General features: G+C 40.3%; 1 protein-coding gene across 2 annotated transcripts in view; it reads right to left on the bottom strand.

Annotated features, from left to right (window-relative positions):
• Positions 1-2,390: 2,390 nt before the first annotated feature.
• The window catches only part of ZSWIM6 (zinc finger SWIM-type containing 6), a 168,922-nt gene continuing 143,805 nt past the window's right edge, over positions 2,391-27,507 (bottom strand). For both annotated transcript variants that reach the window (XM_065406676.1, XM_065406678.1), the window contains 5 exons: positions 22,831-22,966; positions 12,276-12,433; positions 11,557-11,720; positions 5,842-5,923; positions 2,391-3,253 (listed from right to left, as the gene is read on the bottom strand). In XM_065406676.1, coding sequence (XP_065262748.1) covers positions 2,391-3,253; positions 5,842-5,923; positions 11,557-11,720; positions 12,276-12,433; positions 22,831-22,966 — 1,403 coding nt within the window. The remainder of the gene's footprint in view (positions 3,254-5,841; positions 5,924-11,556; positions 11,721-12,275; positions 12,434-22,830; positions 22,967-27,507) is intronic.

The following is a 27,507-nucleotide window of genomic DNA, read 5'->3' as shown; positions in this document are numbered from 1 at the left end:
AACTGCATTAGACCACTTCATAATGAGTGGTTCAGAAAACTGGAGGATCCTGGATGTTGACTGGTGAGCGAGAAGGCAGTGACTCTCAATACTGTGTGGAATGAGCTGTTCTACATATTGTGGAATACAGAAAATATACAAGTAAACTGAAAATAAATAGAAAAAAAGTACTGTGCTACCACATATATAAGGATTTTTCAAATTTCTCATATCAACCTAACCAATGCCGTTCCATGAAAACGATGCATCAGCAAGCTCTACTTTCCACACTGGGAGATATGCCTGAACTGGCTCTATTATACAACAGACTAAGTATCTTTATTAGCAAGCAGCATTAATTCTTTCCCATATGCCTTACCACTATTTCTTCTGTCTTTATGCAAGAATGGGTAGAACTGAAATTTTTGAAAAAATCACCAGTTACAAATCTCTTTTTTGGGAAACCAAGGTTTTGTTTCCCAGTATACAGATTGCTAAAGAAATGGCCATGGAATATCTTAATACAGTATTACACCGAGCATAAAAGCTGTGGCATGTAAGACGTATAAGCTACACTTACAGAATTGAGCTGCAGTAACAGACACCATAAAGGAGGCAGAATCAACTTTCAAAAAACTAATTTTAATCAAAACAAAAAATTGTTGATCATTAACAAGTTTATAAAACAGTGATTTAGTTACATAAATAAATTGATATCAGTGTATCAAATCTGAATTACTTTCAACTTCATGAGCATGTTTACATGGGTGATGAAGTACAACCTCTTTACCTATTATAATAAATAAAATGGAGAGCATGAAATAGTTTCTCTAAACAAAAATACCTACAGACATACCTCTAGCATGTTCTCTAATGAAGGGAACAAGAGACACTGGACAACTTTTGCACCAAAACATAAAAACTGCTTTAAAAAGCACAAGGATACAGAACCATCAGCTAAAGTAAAGACACTATACTGTAACCAAAAAAATTGGTATTTAATAATATAATGAACAGTTTGGTAGTTAGATCTCCAGTTTGGTTATTTTAAAGCATTAAGACAAGGCAAGATAGAAGGCTGCTTTTGTTTGAGTAATTCTAGAGAAAATAAAATATATTAAAAAATAAACTGAAAAGTAGAACAGTCATACCTACACAACTTTCTGTCCTGCACAAAGTCAAAATACCTATGCAGCATATATATATATATATAAAATATTATATATATATGTTATTTGTGCACAAAGGTTAGCTTATTATTAGCTCACTGCAAAGGCGTAATGTATCATGTCAATCATTTTGGAAAACATTTTGTGTTTTGTGTCAAAAAGGATATTTCTTTAAGTCTTTTAGGCTAGGAGGCACAAACCCCACTTCTGGCATATACTGTATTCTTAATGCTAAGGCTTGCTGCTCTGGCTGTGTATTTTGTTGTCCCTCTTTACTATAGTGCCTGTTACAAGCATGTGTGTATGTGTGTATACATATACATATATATGTATACACAGGTTGTATAAATATATATATATATAAAATTTCCCCCAATAGGTATCAGTCCAACCATGCAATCCAAAAGGTGGCTCTGCATAGATGCCCAGCATATAGTTCACCACCTGAGCCAACCCCGAAGCAAGGCGCACTTTAGTCCTTCTGATAGGTTTTCTTTTTTTTGTTTAAAACCAAGCTACTGCAGCTTCAAGTATTTTGCATTACATAGAATTTTTTTTATAAATTAGTTAATGTTATATTTTTTCAATATTCAGACATATACTATAATATATATACAGTACAATAAATGCTCTCATTCTTTTTTTTAATTTTTTTTGATAAATCCCTGAGAATGTATGTTGACAGTCGCTAAGTTTCCACATGCACAAGCATTGTGTGCCATGCTTCTGGATGAACAGCACTGCAAAGCCACGTGGTCAGCCTTTTAACTATTAGTATTTCGTTTGTTGGTTTGTTTAACTATGCTGAAATGTAAGGATGAGTTACAAAGGAGTAAAGCTGGATCCATTCGAGGTACTTATCACAGGATGGAGGTGTTTGGTTTGGTTTTTAAAGCCATTGCAATATATATTTTTGTTTTTGAGGCTGTGAACGTATACAGAAAGAACAGGAGAGCAATGTGGGCTTTTGCCACTTGACAACATATACTCAGTGTAAACCAAACCTTTTTTTAACCTCTCTCTCATACAAAATAGAAAAAAAAAAAAAAGAAAAGAAAAAGGAAAAAAAAATAAACACACAAACTTTCACAACATGACAATTTAGTTTGCAAACTCAATATAACTATACACATATAATACCGGTGTGGCTCTGTTTCTTTAAGTTAAAAAGGATACAAAGGCAGGCTCAAGTAAAAACAAACCACCCCTTCCCTCCCCTCCCCCCGCCCGAACACATTTTCGTCAACCAAACCGTTCACGAACCAACATCATCAGTTTCTTTTTGCCTTTGTAGATTTGTTTTAGGTTGTCGATAAACTGTGTAAACTGAATGTGTCCATCATGAGCCATTAAGAAAGTCTCTCGGGCCTTACTAAGGAACTCTATAAACTCACTATAGTGTCGAGGGCTGATGTGTGTGAGTCGTGAATGTGTTGTATTAATGTAGGCTCCAATCGTGGCATCCAGGAGTTGCCTTAAAGGGGCTTTGTCCAGTGACATGAGCTTACCAGAGTTCCTCCTTCCATGAAGTCCCACCATCCCAGGAGTGGTCAAAGTACACCTACGCAAAATGTCTGACAGTACTGTTGCACATTTGACACTTTTGACCACCAGAGGTATTATAGCTGCAAGCTCATTTTTCCCAAGGGAGTGGCTGAGCGCACATGCCCACAAAACGTCATTAATGGCAGGGTGTGTGTCCTGATTGTAACTCAGGTTGAGATGGTTCATGGCCAAAGTGGCCAGCTTGTAGGCCCGCATAGGGTAACCACGATGTTCCATATAGCGTGCTATAGTAAAAAGCTGCGTATAGCTCATGCCTTTTGTAGCAGCATCTAGAACAATTTGGTAAGCGGTCTCAAAAGCTATGTGATCCTTTTCACATAAGGTCAGTGCAGAGAGGGCACAGTTTTGAGGATCCTTCATGGCACACTGTAGAGCAAGCGTCCTAGCACTGCTGGCCAGTTTCTCCTGCTGATGGCAGTCCAGATGCAGACGGACAATGGTGCTGTTGGACATCACTGTTGTAGCAACAATACTAGTGGCCTCGGTTGGAGTGAAAAGTGTAAACCAGTTCTGCATGATGCTATCCAGTGCATAAACACCTGAGAGAGAGAGAGAGAGAGAGAGAGAGAGACAGGATCATCAACAATTGACAATCACTAGGATTCAACCAGAAGGAGGTTTTCACCGTGACTTTTTTTTTTTTTCCTCTTTTCTTCAAAATAAGCCTAGTAGGTTATCAGTACATCCAACCACCTGCTATTTATGCAACCAAACTCAATGGAGATAACATGATGGGAAATGCACATTAAAATAAGACTATTCTGCATTCTCTCTTGTAGAGTCACTGAAGCTGTTAGAGAACTTGAAAAAAAGTCACATGATAAAGTTTTAACTTCCTGGAAAGACATCTTGTTTTTCTTGTTATTTAAGATAATGCATTTTGGATAACAAGTCCTGGCTCCTACATGTAGGGCCAGTTACAGAACTCAAAAATCTCAATATCTGACCGAGTAGCTCAAATCAACCCTCAAAATCTAATATTTTTAGACCCATTTAACCTCCTTTTTCTCTATGTCAATAGTCCCCTCGTGGCAGGGCAAAACGCTTTAAGTTATCTCAAAACTGCTCATGTGTTTGTATTTGGCACTAAAACTATAGGGTGGGCCTCACAAGGGAGGCATGGGAATATGTCAAGGGAGGCGCGAGCTGGGTGGTTTTGTTTTTTGTGAAGAGCTCTGGCCCTCAGCCCCACGTGGCTGGGGCTCGTGCAGAAAGGCCGTGCACACCCAAGAGGAGGGAAAAAGGGGACAGATGGAGCTCCGCCACCCGGGCTTGGGCTCTCTTTGACTCCCAATCCCTCACCAGGAGGCAGCAGGGCTTTGGGTGTCAGCAGCAGCGCAGAAGTACGGGTGGCAATGGGGCGCTAAATCTGCTGTGAAAAGTGATATTGACAAATATCACTTTTCACATTCCCACCCTTATTTCTGTGTTGCTGCTGGTGGAGGCGCTGCCTTCGGAGCTGGGCACGTAGTCAGCAGCTGCTGCTCTCTGCTCTGCCTTCAGAGCTGGGTGGTGGTATATGTACTGGGGGATGGCGCGGGGGTGGGGAGGGAGGGGAGATAAATGACTACAGAAACAAAGAACGGGGGGAGGGGGGCAATCAGATATGTTTGAGATCCACTGTACTAGAGTATTCAATTATAAACATGCTTTCCAGAACTATTTTATACCAACTGATATGTTCCTTCAGAGGGAAATATTCTTAGCAATACGTGCTACTGGTTTTTCTACTTGTGTGCAGTGTTCCTTAGTACCATTTTACTGCTCTTGTGGGAGAGAACAATGACTGGTGGGCTCCATAAATGGAAGACTATAGGCAAGTAGAGTGCCTTATTATGGCTAGACCCTATTTACGCATGCCTGTGAGCTCACCTAAACCACAACCAGAGGTCCTCATTGCCTCTGTTGCACTTGGCATTTCTTGTGCACCCTTTATTCATGTGCAAGAGATACAATGTAACCAGAGAATGCTAGATCTTCATTTAAATAGACAGAGTCCCTGCTTTACAAACTCAATTTAAGTCTTAAAGGTGGTTTGCATGATGTTATAGGTTCTTTATTGACCATTTCTACCAGCATGTGTGAGCTAATGTAATATGGCATGAATAAAGGCTTTTTATCTGTACACAGGCAACTGAACAAAATAAAAGATATGCTCTAGTATCTAGAGATACTTAGTCAAGCTATAAAAGCAATAAAACACTGCACCATTGCATAGAAAGGCAAACTATATTTTCCAGGCTACCAACAGTATTAATTTCTCAGATAAGTATAAGGCAAAGGACAAAGTAATCCTGAACAGGAAAAGTGGGTGCATGAAGTTCTGAAACACAAAGTGGTCTCAGCTATCTACTAGACAGAATCTGACTCAAATCCATGAAAAGTAGGAGCATGTACAAAGATCATAAGTGTGCTTTAATGGAGAAATACTAACGACAATTAAAATTGCTGTATCGGTCGTAGTTATAGTGCCTTCATTACTGCAAAATCTGAGCACTTCAGTTTTTTTTTTTATCCTCAACACTCCTGTAAGGTTGGGAAGTATTATCATGCTCATTCTACAAGTGGGGAACTGAGGCACACAGAGTCTATGTGACTCACCAAACCACACGCAAGAAGTCTGTGGCAAAGCAGAGACTAGAACCTGGGTCGCCTAAGTTCCAAACTAGCACCCTAACTACCAGAGCACCTCTCCCTTAGACTCCAATTACAAGGTTAGAGTCTGTCATCCATACTCATGTTGAGTGGTACCTTACTCTATGCTGAAATCAATGAAGCTACTTGCGGAGTACACTACTTCTTAACATGTGTACAGTGACCACAAGTCCACAAACAGTGATACACGTGGGAATAGACTAATTGCTTCATTCTACATCCTGAAAGACAAAGTATACCAAACTATTCAGTCCTGATTTTACTTGGGCTGTGTCTGTTATCTTATGTGCTCAAGAAAATTGCTTGTTATTGCTCTAATTAAAGACTTCTAATCAGAAAGTAATTTCCGCGCACCAATAGAAAGTGATTGACATTTTTAGTGCCTATACAGCCAAACAAAATGAAACCATCAAACCATTTAAGACAGGCTAGTGAAGGCATGACTTCCTTGGACAATATCTGCAGAACATACCTACTTCTGTTGCACAGGTTACCAACCACCTCACCATCTCCCGCCGCCGCCAATTCAATGTTGACAATGTCATCCGCATCACCTATTTAAAAACAAAACAAGCATTTGATAGACACTTAAGACAAATGAATTCTGCTACAAAGCTGAGACAGCACACAAACAATTAAGAATCTGTGTTATTTAGATATAGCACTGATTGAAAAATTGCAAAAAAAATCCTACCCAAAATGGTCATTTTTTTGTTCAAATTTCAAAGACTTGAAAAATGCTGACCAGTTCTATTGGAAGGACAGATTATTTTCAGAACTACATTCTACATCACACAATAAAACTGCAGCTCTTTTAAGGTCAGATAAAAGATTTTATTTTCCCTCAAAAATAATCAAATGCTTCATTATAAATATAAGACTTTTCAAGTAGAAAAAGTGGTGTTTAAAATGGATGATGATATATATGCCTATTTTGAGTAGGCTAGCCATGAACTTTTTTCCTTAGACCCTTAGTATTGCCTTTCACTTGACTGCTGTGATACATACTAGTATTATTGCTTATTGCGATCTGCTCTGCTGCTTAATTCTGCCAAGTCTCCAGTGGTTGTTTCTGTTTTCAGAATCAATAATGATTTGACTCATCTATCAGAATGAAACCTCAATTTAAAGAAGCTCAACACGAACATGATCAAAATTCTAGTAAAGGTGCCTTATCTGGTTTTTAAAAGCAGTACCTTCATATTTCAAATCCACTTGCAAATAGGCTGTTTCTTTCTCTCTCGTTTTTATATTTAAATGTGATTGTTCCACTAAGAATTGTAACTAATTTTGTGAAGGATTGTTCTAGTACAAGCAAGTAACATGTTTATAATTTTCAGTACCTGAAATTGTACAGAAAGGTTGCTGCAGCTAACTGTGCAGATCCCGTAAAAATCTAGATGACCACAACAAGGAGTCCTCCATATTACATAATGAGAATATCACTGAGAAAACAACATTCAGCATTCCCTTCCCCCATGAGAAATATATAAATCTGATCAAGACAAGTTGGGTGAGGGAATACCTTTATTGGACCAGTTTCTGTTGGTGGAAGGGACAAGCTTTTGAGTAAGTCCAATAAAGGTATTACCTCACCCACCATGTCTCATTCAGATTTGGAGCAAAACTTCTGACATGTGAAGTTGCAAGTAGGTCTAATTTCCAGATACCCCAACTTGGAGACGTCTTTGCTATGGAGTTCTTGAGTGAAAGCTTGTGCTGGTCATGTAAGTCTCCACTCAGCTGACCTGCAATTATATTATTAATTATTTGTATTACTGTAGCACCTAACAGCCCTAGGCATGGTCCAAGACCCCAGTGTGCTAGACACAGTACAAACACAGTAGACAAAGACTGTTCCTGCCCCATTGAGCTTATAATTGTCCTTGCCTTCAAGGTGAAGAGTTTCAGTGCACTATGCAGCAGTCCTACAGACCTACATACAGCATCCTTGCACAGCTGGCTGGAATGTGTCCCATTGTTGTTCATGTAAAACATCACTATAGTATATCTGATAATATTTAACCACTCTGCCAGCTAGATGTAAGAAAAAAGGACTTGAGAGCCCAACATATCCCTCAACTCTGGAATTTCTGGGTGAAAAAGCCTTCATGTCAGCATTTTAGTGACTGAATTGTCAAATTCTTGCAATGAGCTCCCCAGCTCAGATTGGAAGTGTTGACTATGGCTGAGGAAGCCGGGGGGTTGAATACAGCTCTTATGACTACACCATATGAGGTAGGAACACATCCCTGGGTAGTGTCAATTTCACAAAGCATTCCATCAGTATTTGTCATATAGCATTCAACTAACTAGTACTGTTGAGGTCTCTTTTTTAGATGTGCATATAGAGTTACATACATTGCTAAGCCATAACACACATCAGTTCCAGGGAGATCATTACTGTGTTCCAGGTAGTATTTCTATTGCCATAAGGATTTTTAAGTAGCTTTCTTTTAGATGGAAAGCTCTGAGTATCTAGAAATGCTCCAAGGTCACCTTCCCCTCTTGCTCAGTCATAACTCTGTGATTTCTACCAGTTTTTCCTGAACCCAGTGTTTTGAATAAGGTACATGTTTATGATAGAGCTTTTGCTCATTCCTGCTATGAGGATGCCCTGGTAAGCCAATCATCCAAATAAGGATACATATGGATACCTTGACATCTCAAGCATGCTGTCACTGCTGAAAGGCACTTTGTGAATACTCAAGATGATGCAGACAGACCAAATGGAAGAACCTTGCATTGATAATGATCTCTTCCCACAACAACCCCCAGGTATTTTCAGTGCAAATATCTGCTTAAGATGTGAAAATAAGCATCTTGTAAATCAAGAGCCACAAACCAATCTTGGAAAGAGAAGGAGGGGATGACAGAGGCTAGGATACGGATATGGAATTTGAACTTTCTGATGAAAGAAAGAGTTGAGCTTCTGAAGGTCTAGAATGGGTTGAAGATCACCATTGTTGTTTAGGATGAGAAGTACCTGGAATAAAATGCCATCCATGGAAACTCTTTAGGAACTCTCTCTATTGCACCCACCAACTCTAGCAGTGAATGAACTTCTGATCTTAGCAAGTTCTTCTGATAAGAATCCCTGAAGAGGGATGGGGAAGAAGAGCGAAGTCTACCTTGACTCTTGTTCCAAGAATAGTTCAGACAAATGTAATCATGAGTGGTGCCTCAATGTAATCGTGGATACTACAGCTTTAGATACAAGGTATGCTTAGCAATTGACCAACTTTTGGTAATAAGGGATTTGGGACACTTCCTTTGATCTGGTACAGACTGCAAAGTGCACTATTTTCCCCCCTGGGTAACACTGGTATCTAGACATCACCACCTGGCAGTTCACCATTCTAATTCTCAATGTGGCAGAGGAGAAATTCTTTCTACCTAGGGTTTACCTTCTTACCCTTTCAATCCAAAGGGGGTAGAGCGGACTTGATCTTTTAGCTCTTTGGTAGTGGGAGCTGCCATCCAATTAATAATAGCTGTATGGGTCTGGAAGAACTCAAAGCCCTTAGGAATCAGCAGAGGTAACTTGTCTGCTTTCTTAGAAATTGCTGGTCCAGATGTAAGGTTTTAACTAGATATTTTTTGCCAGCCTATAATAAACCATCTAGAATTGGCAGGGTAATCTTGCTCCTAGAGGGTAAACAACTGTGTCATCAACTGTGCGTGTAGTTTTGTCTAAAGTTACCAAAGGGACGTTTAAGGTAGTCACCATTCCCTCTATGAGTTAATGGAAGTGGAACAAATCCTCTAGTGAGGAACAGGATTGGACATCCATAGCTACTTTCAGAGGTTCAACAGGCCTCTAGTTCTTCAGGCAGTGTGTCCAGGACAAGTAAAGGAGACTGTTCCCTTGATACTAGCAAGAGCTACATATCCAGGCAGGATGGTTCCAGTGCAGGGCATTTCACTCTAACTCTTTTGGAAGATGGCTCCCTTTTTGCCAGCTTCCTTCAGCCCTTTTAAATTCACGGCAATGCCTACTAGAAGGAGAATATGGCCACACTGCCCATAGTGGTACCTTCCCAGTTCTGCCAATACCAAGTTTAGAATTTCCTATTATAATCCCTGGGTGCAGGAGAGTGAACACTCACAATCTGAAAGGTTGGAACAGAGTCTCAATAACGCTCTCTAGATTTCTTGATCCATTCCTTGTGAGGGGAAGGGCAAATAAAGCTCTCTGGCTGGACGTGGCCAGATTCTGAATCCCAGGAAGTTTCCAAGGGTGACAATGGTTTGGTTAAGTGAAAAGCTGAAATGGGGTGAGATGTTTCCCTGGGGCACCAGTAGAAGTCCAGGGGGAGGATCCTGCATCTCTCGGGAGGTTTGCATAGCTAAGGAAACTGGTTCAGCCTTGCAAGATTTCTCTTTTTCTTTCCTGGAGAAGGATGAACCTGCCTCACTGCATATGCTTTTTATTTTTATCTTCAAGTACAGAGGATAATGTATACAGTGCTGCACGAAGGCCCTCTTCTGATCACAGGAAATATCAGGTGCCTTATAAGGCTTCAAGCACAGAAACAATGACAATGGATCTGGGGCAGGATGATCCTATATAGACTTAGCTTTCAATACCACCCTTTGCTGTGACTCTGACTTCGAGGCCACAGCACTATGGACATGCTCTTGCACCTCAGTGTGACGAATTGGAAGTCCCGGATTCTCAGAGACAGGCCCTTGAGGACTGGCTCTTGCAGCAGAGGCGGACACCTGTAAGGCCAACTGTTTATTGCTTTGCTGGATGTGATCTTTGCAATATTTCCATAGACTGGCCCCTTTGGTTTGGCACCAGTCAGGGAGGCAGACGCCAGGGCTGGGACTTTGTCGGGCTCTTTAAACCACGTTGGGGACTAGAGCAGAAGCTAGTTTTCCAGCCCTTGCATCATTGTGCTTTGCAGTTTGAGGGTTTAGTCACTAATGCTTACTGCAACAGCATAGCTTCCAGGAAATTCTGATGCTCCTTTCAGGCCCTGAGGATGGAGATGTTGCATATACAGCGACGACGATGAACAACTTCCCCACTCCTCTAGAGGGCCAGACAAAGCACATCTGTGTTCAAAAGCAGAAAGCTGATAGGTAAGAGGTACATCACTTGAACCTAGGTTTCTTTTTTATTTTCTTTGAGTCCTGACATATTGGAACCAAAGACCTGTGCCAGGCCACAAAGTCCTTAATAAAAATATCCAAAAGAAGAAAAAAAGAAATGAAATAAAAAGAAAGAACTAAATGCTAACTAAACAAAGGTTGTGATGGCACTGAGAATGGTCTGTTCCAATGAATTCGGATCCAAGGATCCCAGTCTCTCCACTACTGTGGTTCAAAGGAACTAAGGTTCTTGGAGCATTCCCCCTCTCCTCCTTTTATAGCTCTGCATTCCAACAATTGCTCCAATGGACACTGCTACTAGAAGGTTCCATCGGCCCAAACTGCACCCTCTGTGCGTCCCCAAGACCAGGAATGCAAAGAGGTCACCTGAAGAAAATATTTGTTTCCCCAACAGTAATGAAATGTATGCACATAGCTTCCAAACAGAACTTCTTAAAGAAGCAGTCCCTTGCAAACTGAAGATTCAATTGCCTTGAAGAATTTTTTTTTTTTTTGACTGCAGCTAACACAAAGAAGACCCATTCACTCAGACTACAAGAGTGTACAACTGCCTCTCTGTGCTTTATGCCACTTTTTCATCTTCTTAATGTTGGTCTGGTCTAGGTGCCACAGCAGCCCCAACATATATGTTCGAGCAGCCACAAGGGCTGGCTGCTCTAATTTAGACAGACATGCAAGTCTGCCTACTGGTTTCTCTGCAGCCCAGAATAACCAGAGAACTTAGCTCTCTGGCCATTCCTCCTCTCATCCTGAATACACTCCTATACAGTGGCTGCTTACACTAGTCTCGTGTTACCCCCGAATTGGGGGAGACCCCCAGGCAGGTGTTCTAGTCTTGTACCACCACCTGTATGGTGTAAAAGAGCCAAAGCTGGTGCCATATGCTGGCCCTATATTTATCAAAGTACTATTCAAATCAGTGAAGAGAAAGGGCCATGTTTGGACTTTGCATAAGTGGGTACAATTCTCAATGGCTTCAATGGGAGCTGCACCCACCATTGCAGGGCTGAATTTGGTCCAAGAACTCATAGTCTCTTACTGCAGCAATAGCTAATTTGGGGAATACCTGAAGGCCTAACTCCAAAGAAACTTTCAAAAGAGTGATGTCTGGCAAACTGTCCATGAGTGTTGCTATTTTAAATGCATCCTGGGCAAGCTTGAAGATGTGTGATGAGGAGTGAATATTTTTCTGGATGGATTCTAACACTGTTTCCAGCCTCCGAACATCACCTGCAATGTAAAAACAAAACCACAAAACAAAGAAACAATTAGGTTACCTAAAAACATTCACTAATGATGCAGATGTTACAATTACATGTGCCAGAACTACAGCAATATAAGCAAGTTTCAGCTATACAAGTTCTCTTAGAAAGAACTAACTAAATGCACGTGAACAGAAAACATGAAATCAAATATCCCTCCAGTGCCTGCTGATGTTAGTTGGGTAAATTCTACAAAGTTGTCTTAATTTAAGAATTCTAGAACTGATTTGTCCACTGCTGGGTCTTGCCATCCACATTATGCCATTGCAAAACAAATAAACTTGTCTCAGACCTGAACCTGGTCTGTCTGGCCACTATCCAGCTGGTCTAGCAGCAGTGCTAGAAAACCAAGTGACAGACTTAAATTTGTTCAGTTAGTTGTTTCTTCCTCAAGTGCTTTTCAGATCAAAATTCAGACTCCTAAGCAGCAGTTTTAAATTAACTTCACTCTGTGTATGAAATACAATATTGGAAATATAGCATGTCTACTAAAAATATATATCAGCTTTATCGATAACGCTACCTTTGGCTGCTGTTAGCATAGTTGATGCCAACTCACACTGCTGGGACTCAATGTGACTTAGCGTGAACCAACGGGGATAGCGGTTTGGAACAACTGATGCAATGTGGTGTGGGCGGGACATATCTCCTGATGGAGCTGTAGATTCCAATACTAGCAACCTGAAAATAGGAAAGAACATACACTCTTTTCACTCAATCATCATTATAACTAGGGTTACCTATGAGCAATCACAAAGCCACAAGAGCACTTTGGCTGCTTGTACAAAGTGTGCCCATTCAGGTGTAAAAGCTGTAGCAAACCATGTCCTTTCAACTAGACGCTAAAAGTCAGATTGCCAAAACCCTAATTAACCATTAGTCACCCATATTTGACACATGATCTTTCTTAAGTATCAATAGGAAAATTAGAATTTAGTATTCGAAGCAGAATTAAGCTGTTCATTACTGAGGACCGTTGTTATTCTCTCAGTGATCTAAAGGGCTGAAATCTTTCACTTCTACTTCAGTCTTTGGACCGCAGCTCTCAGAAATGAAAGTGGAGAAATTCACAGACACAAAGAGATGCATATTTTCCAATATACTGTACATGACTTGTACGTGAGCTTCCTACCAGAAAACAAAGTATGCAATGAATGACAAAATCCAAAAGAAAATTGGACATTTTACTCAACTACAATGCAACAATTTTTTTTCATTTCGCTTCTTGGCACATGAGGGCTAGAAACTCTTAACATTTTATACAATAGCATGTCTAGAGGAAAGACCCTAGTTTGCAGTGATTGGTAGTCATTTCTCTCTTTTGAAATTACTTCTCTGGCACCAATGCCTGATTCTGAGGCTAGAATTTCCTTGGGTTTACCTTAATCTAGAACCATCTCAGTAATAAAAGAGAATTTACATGCAGAAAAGTGACCACCATGTTCTATATAGGGATACTGGCTGGAAGGGTTAGGAGAGTAGCTATAGCAAAAATGATCACCAGCCATGCCTCCCTCACTAAAATCCAGTATGCCAGATAATCACCATTAGAAAAAATGAAGTTTTAGTCATCCTGAAGGAAAATACTTATCCTCTTTTCTGCGTTCCAGGTCATGATAATTCAGGGTAAGACGTGAAAGGCTAATGAAATATTGAACGATAACCACAGAAAGAATGTAAAGAAGCAAAACCTCTCATAAAAAAGATCAGTCTCTTGACAAGGGTTAAGGGACATCCTGCTTTAATGAGGCAGTCATTATGCCTTGTTGACCCATTATAGTAACAATGGATTTTGTCCCAGTTTCAATGCCATTGTCTTGATGACTGGCCAACTCTTTCCTTATGTTCTCCCTCTTCTAGCTCCCCATCTATTCCCTTTCCTCCCACAACACATCCTCTCTTCTCTCTACTTGAGCAACAATGGAGGCCCAGATGTGGCTGTGTTGAGCCTGGATGCATGGTCTCCTTTTGGCCAGCTTCTGGACCTTCTCCAAACTATTGCTCCAAACACTACAAAAACGTATGAGACACCTCATTGATTTGGAAAGCCCTGTCCCTATTCGGGGAGTGCTCTTTGCAGACACAGCTGGACTCCAGTCACATTCAGGGAGGCAGGACAAGTGACATGCCTCCCTCCAACCAGCAAAACAAGTGACAATCTCCCTCCCACTAGACATCAGAAATGCTTGGATCCCCAACCCCCAGCCCGACATGGACCTCAGTCCAATCTCCCCTTCAGCTGGCATAGACTCCCTCCAATAATCCTAAAAATGTACTGGTTCATGACTCCAAAAAATCTGGTCATTCTACTTGGGCACAAGGTTGTTACTATTTTTTGTACTGGGTTGAATTTATTTATTTTTGAAGGGAATGAAATGGGAAGAGGAAGGTAATTGGCATCTCTCCAGTCAGGAAAGGCTCTTCGAAGTCCACTGCATTGAGACATTAGGTGATGAATAAATTGGTTCAGTAAGAAATGTATTACAATACCATTCACAAGCTTTTGGGCTTTAAAAAAAAAAAAAGTATCTCTTCTTTAGGTAGGAGGGTATTTTGCTTACTCACTAAGGACTATAGAATCTATTTGTAAAACCATTGAGGTTTTACAGAAGCATGTCATTCCGTTCTCTGCAGGTTCCTAAAACATACAAGAGCAACTTCAAGAGTCTTAGAGAATGGAAAATGTCATCCTGAACCTATTCAAGGGTATTTACACTGTGTGTGTTTTATATATATATATTTATATATATATATATATACATACATACACACACACACACACACACACACACTCACTCCTCAGTGAGTAAATTTTGTCAGTAAGGGGGAGGAAAGAGGAGGAAAAATGATTTGGGTACACAACAGTTCCAACTGTTACATGCAGAAAATGTAGAACTGAATAATAGGTTATGAATGTCAGCAACCAGACAAAAAGCATGAAACACACAGCTTTTGTGAAATCTTGTAGTGATCACTTTATACTTCACTACTACCACCTAGCTTCCAGACCCCTCTGCAAGCCCAATGTAAAAAGGTGAACTGTGTGCTCTCATGTTATTTTTGATGGATTATAAAACATCAGAGTAACAGTCAAAACTGCAGCAGATCTGAAGGCCTCAATTAGATCCAGTCAAGCAAATTTATTATTCCTTACTTTTTCAAATCTCATTTTTAAAAAGCAACAAATTATTTAACAAGATTTCAGCTGAAGCTGCCTTCTGATTAAACATGACCTAAAACGGACTCCTCCTAAAATCCAGACAAAAAAATCCATTCCTAATTTGGGCCCAAATTCTGCCCTCACTATGCACAGAAAACTCAATGAAGTCCAAACAAAGTTCATAATGCCCTTTGATAAAGAAAGTGTGCTAAAAGAAGGTTAACTCACCTGCAGTTTGAGTTCTCCAAGTAGATTGCCTCTGCAGATCCACATTCTCACGATATGTAGCTTGGTGCTGCAAACTGAGAAACCATCTAGAGAGCAGTGGCTGTTGAGGGTAGCACATACAGTCCCCGTGCAGACCCAAGTATATAGAAGGGACATCGGCTCCAACTCCCCTCCATTCCTTTCTGCCCATTCAGTATATTAAAGGAGAACTCCAGAAAACGGAGAAGGAGAGTGGATGATTGTGAATATGCAGAGGCAGGATACCGAGAACTCCAGTTACAGGCAAGTAACACTTTCTATCTAGAATTGACTGTGAAGACTTTTGTGTATTGGGGACTGACTAGTAGTCACACCATCTAGAGACAGGGCTAAGTACTTAAGACTCCATTGAAAATACCAGCTTTCGTGAATAATGAAGCACAGCTCTCCTGAATAACGCTGCTCTCCTAAACTGAGAACAGCGTTGCATGAAGGTGTGACTTGAATTCTATGTAGCAGCTTTAAAGATTTCAAGGTTAAGAAATATTTTCATCCCTGTCATTAATGTCATCTGAAATCTAATGGAATAGGCCATAGGCTGTTAGCCAACTAGTCCTTCTGCTTTACGGAAGGAGTCATAGCCATGGCATCATCATATAAAACTTAACTCTTCAGCTAAGTATATTTGTTTTTCTCAAGTTAATATAAAATAATCTTCTCTCTTTGGGTTTGTATCAGGAGTTAGAAATATTTTCCCTCATATCACTGAGGTGCTTCCTTAGCTTCTAGGTTGATTAGAGAGAAAAAAAAATATCATGTCTTGGAATGTTCTCATTATAGGAATTCCTGAAAAGTGATGAGGAATGCAGTCAGAGACAGAACAGGGTGTGACTGGATCACATAGCCTCTATTATCTGCAACACACATCTCTAGTCCACACTGTAACAATACTACTACAGTAGAACCTCAGAGTTACAAACACCTCGGGAATGGAGGTCGTTCATAACTCTGTACAAAATGTTATGGTTGTTCTTTCGAAAGTTTACAACTGAATGTTGACTTAATACAGCTTTGAAACTTTACTATGAAGAAAAAAATGTTGCTTTCCCTTTTTTAAAGTACTTTACATTTAACACAATACTGTCCTATATTTGCTTTTTTTTTTGGTCTCTACTCCTGTCCGATTGTATACTTCCGATTCCAAATGAGGTGTGTGGTTGACTGGTCAATTCATAACTCTGAGGTTCTACTGTACTACTAATAAAGCCAGACATCAAAAGGGAAAGAGGATAACTAAGGGTGGAGGACAGAACTCTTCCAAAAGCCTCTGCAGGTGGAGCCAGATGAGTTAATGAGAACAGGCTCTGCCATGCTGACAGTTCCTGCTTATCCGCATGTAACTGAATAAGAGGACCTTTTTAGTATTGTTCATACTGAGGTGGTGGTTGAACAGGTAGGAATTACCTCTCAGACTTAAAGGATGTCTCATGCTGAAGGGTGGCTGGATCCCCAAGGATCTGACTGTCAACTTGGTCTTCCTGAATCTCTCCAGTATTGTATCTGTTTTTCCATATGAAAAGGTCAATATCTTCAAAAATCAAGCCTTCAACCATGACTTGGGCTTCTGGGGAAAGTCCAAGGTTCTTACTCAGAAAGATGATGTGTTACAGCTGTTGACATTGATCTTACTGAAGTGTCGAATACATTGTACACCGCTTGTGTTGAGATATATTCTGACCCTCCATGATGGGCTTTAGTTCTTTGCTTTTCTCATCAGGCAGGGAGTCCATGAAGGGAACAACTTAACCTCAGGCGTAAAAGCGATCCCTGGCAATCACTGCTTGATAGCTCACTGTACAAAGTGACAGAGCAGCAACAGAAGCAGACTTGCAACCCAACTGGTCTAGTTTCCTAAACTTTCTCTTGGGGCATCAGAAAGTCTCCTGTACCTTAAATCCTAGGCTATTATTGGTTGATTTATGCCCAGATAAACAGATAAGTTAAACAGTAATAAGTCAGCAAGACCAGATGATATTTACCCAAGAGTTCTGAAGGAAACTGCAAAACTACTAACTATGGTATGTAACCTATCACTTAAATCAGACTTTGTACCAGATGACTGGAGGGTAACTAATGTAACACTTATTTTTTAAAAAGGCTCCAAAGATGATTCTGGCAACTACAGGCCAGTAAGCTTAACTTCGGTACCAGGAAAATTGGTTGAAACCATAGTAAAGAAAATTATCAGACAGATAAACATGATATGTTGGGGAAGAGTCAACATGGCTTTTGTAAAGGGAAATCATGCCTCACCAATCTATTAGAAATCTTTGAGAGTGTCAACAAGAACATGGACAACGGTGATCCAGTTGATATAGTGTATTTGAACTTTTCTGAAAGCTTTTGACAAGGTCCCACACTAAAGACTCTTAAGCAAAGTAAGCAGTCATGGAATAACAAAGAAGGTCCACTCATTAATCAGCAACTGGTTAAAAGATAGGAAACAGAGGGTAGGAGTAAATGGTCAGTTTCCAAAGTGGAGAAAGGTAAATAGCAGTGTCCCCCAGGATCTGTACTGGACCTGTGATGTTCAACATATTCATAAATGATCTGGAAAAGAGGGTGAACAGTGAGGTGGCAAAATTTGCCAATGATAAAAAATTACTCGAGATAGTTAAGACCAAAGCTGACTGCAAAGAGTTACAAAGGGTTCGGACAGAACTGGGTGACTGGACAACAAAATGGCAGATGAAATTCAATGTTGATAAGTAATGCACATTGGAAAACATAACCCCAACTATATATACACATAATGACAGGCTCTAAATTAGCTGTTACCACTCAAGAAAGATCTTGGAGTCATCATGGATAGTTCTCTGAAAATATCTGCTTAATGTGCAGCATCAGCCAAAAAAGCTAACCATGTTAGGAACTCTTAGGAAAAGGACAGACAATAAGACAGTAAATATAATAATGCCACTATATAAATCCATAGTATGCCCACACTTTGAATACTGTGTGCAGATCTGGTCACCTCATCTCAAAAAAAGCTATTTTTGAATTGGAAAAGGTACAGAAAAGGGCAGCAAGAATGATCAGGGGTATGGAACAGCTTCCATCTGAGGAGAGATTAAAAAGACGAACTGCTCATCTTAAAAGAGATGACTAAGAGGGGATATGACAGGTGTATAAAATCACAAATGGTGTGGAGAAAGTGAATAGGGAAGCATTATTTACCTGTTCACATAACACAAGAACTAAGGGACACCCAATGAAATTAATAGGCAGCAGGTTTAAAACAGAGGGAAGTACTTCTTCACACAATGCACAATCAACCTGTGAAACTCATTGCCAGGAGATGTTGAAGGCCAAAAACATATTTGGGTTAGAAAAAATTAGATGGAGGATAGGTTCATCAATGGCTGTTAACCTCATGCTCCAGGTGTCCCTAAACCTTCAACTATCAGAAGCTGAGACTGGACGACAGTGGACGGATCACTTGAAACCTGCCCTGTTCTGTTCTTTCCCTCTGAAGCACCAGCACTGGCCACTATCAGAAAAAAAATACTAAGCCAGATGGTCCATTGATCTGACCCAGTATGGCCATTCCTAATGTTCAGAAACTTGAGGGCTTATATCCCTTATTTTATTAATCCCATGAAATTTACCTATGTATAATATTTATATAAATGTCTAGGGTTTTCTGGAATTTTGCAAAGCGCTTAATTTCAATACATCTTGTGGCCATGAGCTCCATCAGATTAATTGTGCATTGTATAAAAAAAGGTTTTACCTATTTTAAATTGATGCTTTTGAATTTCCTTGTGTGCCTTTTGTTCTATTTAAGAATAAATAAATAAATAAAATAAAAATAAATAAAAGTAGGAGCTCTGTGTTTACTAGAGAATAAACCATTTCCTATTTTATATACCTCTAACAGGTGATTTCCCCCACACCCCATCTCATCTCCAAACTATATAGCTACTACATCCAAAAATATTTAAGAGTTGCAGAGTCAAGCACTCAGGAGTGCACTCTCAAATGCACACGCGCACATGCAACACATACACATACACACACAAACACTGCAGTGCTCACAAGTATTTTTAAATGCTCTGAACAGAACTGAACACAGTATGCAAACTAAGGACTCACCACTGATTCACATAATAACGACATAATATTTTCAGTATTAAACTCTATCCCTTTCTTATTATAGCCTAGCAGCTTGTTTAGTTTTCTAACTATTATTGCACATTGTTAGATTTCACTGATTGGTGCACAATGGCATCCATATTCCCCTCTCCAGCAAATACTTAGGGCATGTCTACTCTATAAACAGTAATTACTATGGTGGCTGACTTCTATGCTACCCTCCTTCTGTCGGAGGTGCACGTCCTCACCAGGAGCGCTTCAACTGACTGAAGAGGGGCAGTGTGGGGACTGAAAGCCAGGGCTCTTAGCTCCGTGCAGCTCCCCACCAGGAGCAGGGGACAGCTGCCCAGGCTTCTCACCTGCCTGAGTGGAGAGCCGGAGCTGGGAAGCCCAGGCAGCAGCCAGGCTGGAAGCGGAGAGTCTGGGGGCAGCAGGGTTCCCAGTGGGGAGCATGGGCAGCGGCCCAGCTGAGAGAGGGGAGTCAGGATGGGGGGCAGCTGGGCTCTAGCTGGAGCCAACCACTGGCACCGGGCTTTCTTGTCATGGAGCCGTGAAATTGACAAGAATGACAGCCAACAGCCGATGTAAGTAATGCAGGGTCTACACAGACACGGTCACCCTAACTACACCCACATAAGCCTACGCCTCTTGAGGAGGTGGAGTTATGATGTCAGTGTAGCAAGGCACTTACATCACAGGGAGCAAGGATGTGGTGTGTACACTGACAATTACACTGATGTAAGGCAGTTTACGTCAACCTAACTCTAAGGTAGACCAGGCCTTAGTTTAGAACTCAGAACTGGGTATAAATAATTCAAATTGTTACTCTAATACACTGAGTTTCATCTGTCAGAGTTAAGCAGTCATCGAGTTTATCTACATTACTGGGTTCTCTAACCTAAATTTGTGTCATCTGCAATTCTTGCCATTTCACAGTTTGCCCCTTTCTCCAGATCGTTGTTAAATATGGTAAGCACCAGTCCTAGTATGAATCCTTGGGCATCCCACTATTATCTTCATTTAATGTTAAAAACTGACCAATTAATCATAGTCAGTTTTCTCTCTCTTAGCCAGTTTCTAATCTATGGCAGAAGTTTCACTTTTCATCTTTTGAGGAAAGCTTCACTAACATTTTGTGAGGGACTTTGTCAAACACTTGTTGATAGTCCAAATACATTAATATGAATATGTTCTTTTTTCTATTTATCAGACAGCTGCAAGGAAATCAAATACAAGAAGTGATTTTCTTTTGCAAAGTTCTGCTGGCTTGTCCCTTCTTAACTGAGCTCATCTAAAGTTATGGGTCTGTCTTTAATTGCACTAACCGGTTAACATGGTACAGCCTGTTAAGGTTCTCTGGAAATTAAAGACCACTACTGCCTCTGACAGAGTACTGGGAATCAGCGACTGAACCAGCACTCTGGTCATCGTTTAACCAATCAGGCCCCAGGGAGGGCCTGATTAAGGAGAGGAGTTCCCGATTACCAGACTAGACTGGGGCTGGATAATAAATGACCGAATTAGCCCATGGATAAAAGAGCACAGGAAGAAAGTTCAAGGGGAAAGAAGCAGGAGAGAGAGAGAAAAGAAAATTAAAAATGGCTCGCAAGGCCTGACGAAAGGGAGTTCTCTGGGAGGAGACACCTTCCTCCACCAGTTGGAGGAGGGGTAGAAAGTGGGGGGATGTAAATACTGTACTGCACTAGTATGTTTAAAAGGTGGTGGAGTGAAACACTGTAAAAAAAGCTAGACTATGGTATTTACTAAAGGGAAGGTTGCGGAACGGTCTGTGTGAAGCAAAAAAAGGACGGGCACACTGGGATCCCATCATATTGCCCCCCAGAATCTTTTTTTTTTTTTTTTTTTTTTTTTTTTAAGTACTTAAGTACCAGAGTACTTTACCTAGACAAAAGACTTATGATCGATTACGTTCCTAGTGGTTCTTTTGCAGACTTCAAACTTCTGATTACTATTAAAGTGTTTGCGTTGTAATAACGTCCAGAGGCCCCCAATTAGAGTCATGGCCCTATTGTACTAGGCATTGTACACACAAGAAGAGACAGTCCCTGCCCTGAAGAGCTTACAAACTAAGAATGAAATTTAGTGACAATTAAGAATGAATCTGTTTGTGTCTGGCAATTTGTTCAGCAATTTCTGAGACATTCCAATCCCCAACCTAGACTTACCCGGCCTAGTTGGTTTTCCTTCCCACTTCTACATTTTGAAGAACATCCTTTTGGCTAAAGTAAATTATTGCAGCTTGTCACCAATACACTTTTTTGCTTGCCTTCCAGCTTTGTTTTACTTCTGGAACCAACTCATATGTATTGCTTGGGACTAAATCAAGAGAATCCTCTCTTCTTGTGTGCTCTGGAACTAGGTTCAGCAAGCAATTATTTATTGTGTCAAATCTCTCTAAACCATGTCCCAAAATATTTGACCAGTTGTGCAGGTTGCTGGAATGACTCATTATTACTCCTTTAGATTTTGTGGCCTTCAACATCATGCAACCAATTCTCACTATCTTGGATCCAGAGACCAGGAGCATAACCTCTATAGCTGTATTTTTATGACCTGAGAATTGTATCCTCATAGATTCTACTTGTAAGAACCAATGCTTAAATTTCTTCACAGGTTTCATTTCTAGTAGCCAGTTCCTTGAACTTCTAGGTAGTATTGGATCCATGGCAATCCAGATGGGGCCAGTTCCTTCACTGTACTCAGAATGGAGAATATGAATTTAGCCATTCATACTCACTGCTGCCCTGAGAAGTAAAGCCAATGCAAACTGAGAACTTCCTTAGGCATGCCCTTTCTCCCAAATACTGAGAGAGCAACTTGGGTACCAGTCCTTCAGATATTTTTAGCGGCTTGACATCCAATTTAATTCCAATCTCATTCCTATCTTCTATCTAGATCTGTACAAGATTGCTTGGTAATGAAGCAAACAAAAAAAGAAAACTGGTCTGAACTACACAGCAGCAGAGACCATTATTTTAAAAAATGTATTTTAAAGTCAACTCCATAAAGTGAATTTGTAAAATAATAAAGGGCTTGGGGAATAAACTGTCCTGCAGAACAGACTAGACAGAAGAAGGTCCTGAGACCTGCCACTTTCAATGGTAAAGTAACTTTGAGCTGTTAGAGTCATGACCCCCACAACTACCTTTCACATCGCATCCAGATCAACAAGAGGGAGAGCATGATTGCATCAGTCACTGTGGTCTTTTTTTTTTTTTTTTTTTTTTTTTTTTTAAAAGATGATTCTGTGTCTGCAACACTGCAGCAAGAGTGGGGATTTCAATGCAATTTACAAATAACCGATTTTACCCAACACCTCTGAGGTAGGCAGTAATTATTGCACATATTAATTGCTTTTACAGATGAAGAAATTGAGGCACAGAGATTGAAGTAGTTTATCCTAAGTGTAACAGAGCTGATATTAGAACACAGGTCTGACTCCCCGCCTTCCTTCTTTGGGGTTAATCAGTTTACAGCAATTTTTTCTGACTTGGATCTTTGTTTTTCTCTTTCTAGATGAGGTCTGAATACATACCGCATGGCTCTCAGTGCAGTTTTGTATGCCAATTCAGCATCATGAGGTAGGAGAGAGGTGAAGAGATACTTGGCAAATGTGTGCATTGGAACACTCTCTCGATGGATGATTTCGCCTAAACCACTATATGGTCCAGCTGTGTAAGAGAAAGAGAGAGAGAGAGAACACAGATTTTCATAATCATAGAATCGTAGAATATCAGAGTTGGAAGGGACCTCAGGAGGTCATCTAATCCAACCCCCTGCTCAAAGCAGGACCAATCCCCAGACAGATTTTTGCCCCAGTTCCCTAAATGGCCCCCTCAAGGATTGAACTCACAACCCTGGGTTTAGCAGGCCAATGCTCAAACCACTGAGCTATCCCTCCCCCCACATTGTCAAACAAACACCACTACTTTTTGGACCTAAAAAAAAAAAAAAGTGCTTAAATTATAAATTGTTAATATGCCCAGAAAGAAAAATGTCCAACACAAAGGGAAAATATTCAAATAGTCATGGTAGGGTGGGGGCCTTACAAATGATCAGATCTAAGCTCTTGCAATGTCAGTGCTAAATAAAAACATAAAAGAAGAGGTATCCTGTTGGGCTTATTGTAGGATTCAGGCAGTCCATGGGTTACAGAACTCTTCTAAATTTATAGATGAATTTAAAATTCTTTCCCCAAAGTTTATAATTAAAATCTGCAGTTTAAGTGAGGCTACTTTAGGCAGTAACCATTTTACCGAAAAGTACATTTTTCACACTGAGAATGGGGCCTCCCCAATATCAGAATGGCCGTCAGCAACAGGAAGAAGTTACTGTTCACATTTTGTTTAAACATCTTCTAATACTTCTCAAGCACCATCAAGAGGAGACTGGAACACATTTTACATTGAGCCCCCAAAAGATCAGTTTCCAATTGACATATGCCAAATATCACAACTCATGATAAAAATCAACTTTTAGTCTCCTGCTTTTCCATGCATTTAAATGGTAGCTACATACAGTCAACTTGTGGAACTCCTTACCTGAGGAGGTTGTGAAGGCTAGGACTATAACAGAGTTTAAAAGAGAACTGGATAAATTTATGGTGGTTAAGTCCATTAATGGCTATTAGCCAGGACGGGTAAGGAATGGTGTCCCTAGCCTCTGTCTGTCAGAGGGTGGAGATGGATGGCAGGAGAGAGATCACTTGATCATTGCCGGTTAGGTTCACTCCCTCTGGGGCACCTGGCATTGGCCACTGTCGGTAGACAGGATACTGGGCTAGATGGACCTTTGGTCTGACCCGGTATGGCCTTTCTTATGTTCTAATGTTCTTATGAATTAATCTACATTAAACATCCAAAAGGTTATCTTCATATTGCATTACTAACTCTTTTTTGTTACACCTAATTATGAAGAAAGACTCACTAAACACAACTGATGTGATTATAATCTTAAATCACTGCAATTTTTCTTTATGTGTTGACATTGGTTGTGCCTAAATTGTCTGAATGTACTGAACTCTTTGCAGTCAGGATTTCTCAGCACACAACAATGCAAGAGCTCCTTACCCACTCTTTGTAACTGTGTACTAGACAAGCATATTGCTACTCATTTAACCTCTACAGATTTCCTGCTATGACCACTTGCTTATTGCTCTCAGAAATCATGACAAGAAACAATGATCTGAAAGCCTATCCTTTCGTTCAAAGAAGCGTGTAACAGACATCAGGGAAAGCTTGAGAAGCCATTCTGTCACAAAAGGTCACAGTACTAAGTAAATGGTGTAGTTCCACTGTTCATAGAGTCCAGCTATGGAAAGGTGGTACAGGAAGTACAGAAACCATGTCTGCCACAGATCCTGGTAGATCTCCTGTTACTACATCCAAGGGCCAGCCAGTAGCCTTGCAGTTCCACAGCCATATGGGATGAGGAGGGGAGAGAGGATTCCAGTACCAGCCAGCAATAATTCTGGCTCTTCAGGCTTGTCAGAGACTGGGATTTAGTGCGGCCTCAGGAGGAATAGTGTATTGCTCTCGATTCTCATGTGTAATCTTTCATTCAAAATATTTTTCAGGAGACATACTTGCTTACTATATGCATGAGAAGCTTTTCTCATTGCTCCGAGGCAGTGAATTTAGCACCCAGATTTAAATATTCAGCCCTCAGCCTTTCCCCCAACAGCCATCACCAGTAGAGCTGTGAAAACAGATCTTTTGGTTCACTAAACAAATGGAGAAATCAAAAAAAATTGTGTTTCAGGTTGAATAAAAAGGTTTGGGCTGACCAAAATGAAACGCTTCATTGCACTGAGTTTTTTTTTTTTACCTCTTTAAAAATTAAATTCAAATTCAAATGAGAAGCTGAAACCTTTTGGTTGAAAAAAATTAACTAAAGGAATGCTTAGATTTTTCAAAATATATAGGGTATTTACTAACAAAAAACAATGCAACCAATTAGACATGAATTCACAAAATGTTTTGTTCTACTCAAACCTACATTTTGCTGTTAAAAAGTTTCATCCAAAAAATTCTGTTCAACTTTAATCACCGGACCCTCATGCAAGCACAGAATATTCACACCACCCCTACGACTCCTCAGTTATTCAACAATCAATATGTAAGCACCTAGGAGAATAGGGTAATAAGGAATAGCCAGCATGGATTTGTCTAAAACAAGTCATACCAAACCAACCTAATTTCCTTCTTTGACAAAATTACTTGTCTAGTCAATGGGGGAAAGCAGTACACATGATATCTAAATTGATACAGTCCCATATGACACTCTCGTACACAAACTAAAGGAAACACAGTCTAGATGAAATTACTATGGGGGGGGGGGTGCACAACTGGTTCAAAGACCATATTCAGAATACTTATCAATGATTTGCTGCCAAACTGGGAGGATTTGTCTAGTGAGGTTCTGCAGATGTCAGTCCTGGGTCTGGTACTATTCAATATTTTCATTAATTACTTGGATAATGGAGCAGAGACTATGCTTACAAAATCTGCAGATGACACCAAGCTGGGAGGGGTTGCCAGCACTTTGGCAGACAGAATTAGAATTCAAAATGACTTTGACAAATTGGAGAACAAGAATTCAACAAGATGAAATTCAATAAAGATAAGTGTAGTAATTTACACTTAGAAAAAAATCAAATGCACAACTACAAAATGGGGAATAAGTGGGTCGGTGGTAGACCTGCTGAAAAGGATCTGGGGATTATAGTGGATCATAATTAATTGAATGAGTCAATACTGTGATGCAGTTGCAAAAAGGCCGATCAGTCTGGGGCATTTTAACAGGAGTGTTGTCTGTAAGACACGGGAGGCAATTGTCCTGCTGTGTTCGACACTGGTGAAACCTTAGCTGGAGTACTGTGTCCAGTTCTGGGCACCACAATTTAGGAAACATGTGGACAAGTTGGAGAGAGCCCAGAGAAGAGCAACAAAAATGATAAAAGGTTTAGAAAGCCTGACCTATGAGGAAAGGTTAAAAAACTTGGCATATTTAGTCTTGAGAAAAGAAGACTGAGGGGAGACCTGCTAACAGTCTTCAAATATGTTAAGGTCTGTTATAAAAAGTGCTGATCAGTTGTTCTCTGTGTCCACTGAAGGCAGGACAAGAAGTAATGGGCTTGATCTTCAGCAAGGGAGATTAGGGTTAGATACTAGGAAAAACTTTCTAATTATAAGGGTATGTCTTCACTACCCGCTGGATCGGCGGGTAGCAATCGATCCAGCGGGGATCGATTTATCGCATCTACTCTAGACGCGATAAATCGATCCCCGAGCACTCTCTCGTCGACTCTTGTACTCCAGCACCGCAAGAGGCGCAAGCAGAGTCGACGGGGGAGTGGCAGCAGTCAACTCACCGCGGTGAAGACACCACGGTAAGTTGACCTAAGTACGTCGACTTCAGCTACGTTATTCACGTAGCTGAAGTTGCGTAATTTAGATCAATCCCTCCCCCCAGTGTAGCTCAGGGCTAAGGGTGGTTAAGTGCTGGAATAGGATTCCAAGGAAATACCCATACCTGGCTTCCAAGGAAATACCTGTGGAATACCCATCAGGTTTTTAGTAACAGGTTGGACAAACATCTGTCAGGGATAGTTTAGGATTACTTGGTTTTGCCTCAGCACAGGTAGCTGGACTTGATACTTCTTAAGGTCCCTTCCAGCCCTACGTTTCTATGTTTTGAGGATTTCCTTTGAAGCCCTTTCCTCTTAAAAAATCCCAAGTAAAAAAACCATGACCTGCTCACTAAAAAGGAGCTTAAAGTAATATATTTTAGGTCTTTTTAAAAACCAAAGTCTTAGTCTCAAAGCATGCAAGTAAATGTGTATGCAATTTTGCACACTTTCAGCACTTAACTGGGTTGCAAATAATGTAGATATGATACTTAAGTGATACAATTATTTTTCTCCACAAAATTTCAGCCACAAAAAAATCAGAGGTTATTTTTCAAAATCAAGCCCTAAATACTAATACTTTTTATGTTTGATTAGGCACTATATGAACTTACGAATAAGTCACTTTTATCATCACTATATCCACAATGTGCAATATTCAGTTTCTGCACCAATGGTCTCAAATGAATCATTTCAGCTATTTAGTCTTGGACAGCGATAAAACCCTTGTTGATTTACGAGGCTATCAGTATTTTGTCAGACTGCAAGTGACATATTTAGAATCTTGCTACCAGAGAACAATTG

Source organism: Emys orbicularis, chromosome 6, assembly GCF_028017835.1.
Source record: "Emys orbicularis isolate rEmyOrb1 chromosome 6, rEmyOrb1.hap1, whole genome shotgun sequence".
Lineage (NCBI taxonomy): Eukaryota > Metazoa > Chordata > Testudines > Emydidae > Emys > Emys orbicularis.
Note: the sequence above shows the minus strand (reverse complement) of the source record. Positions and strands in the feature narration are given on the sequence as shown.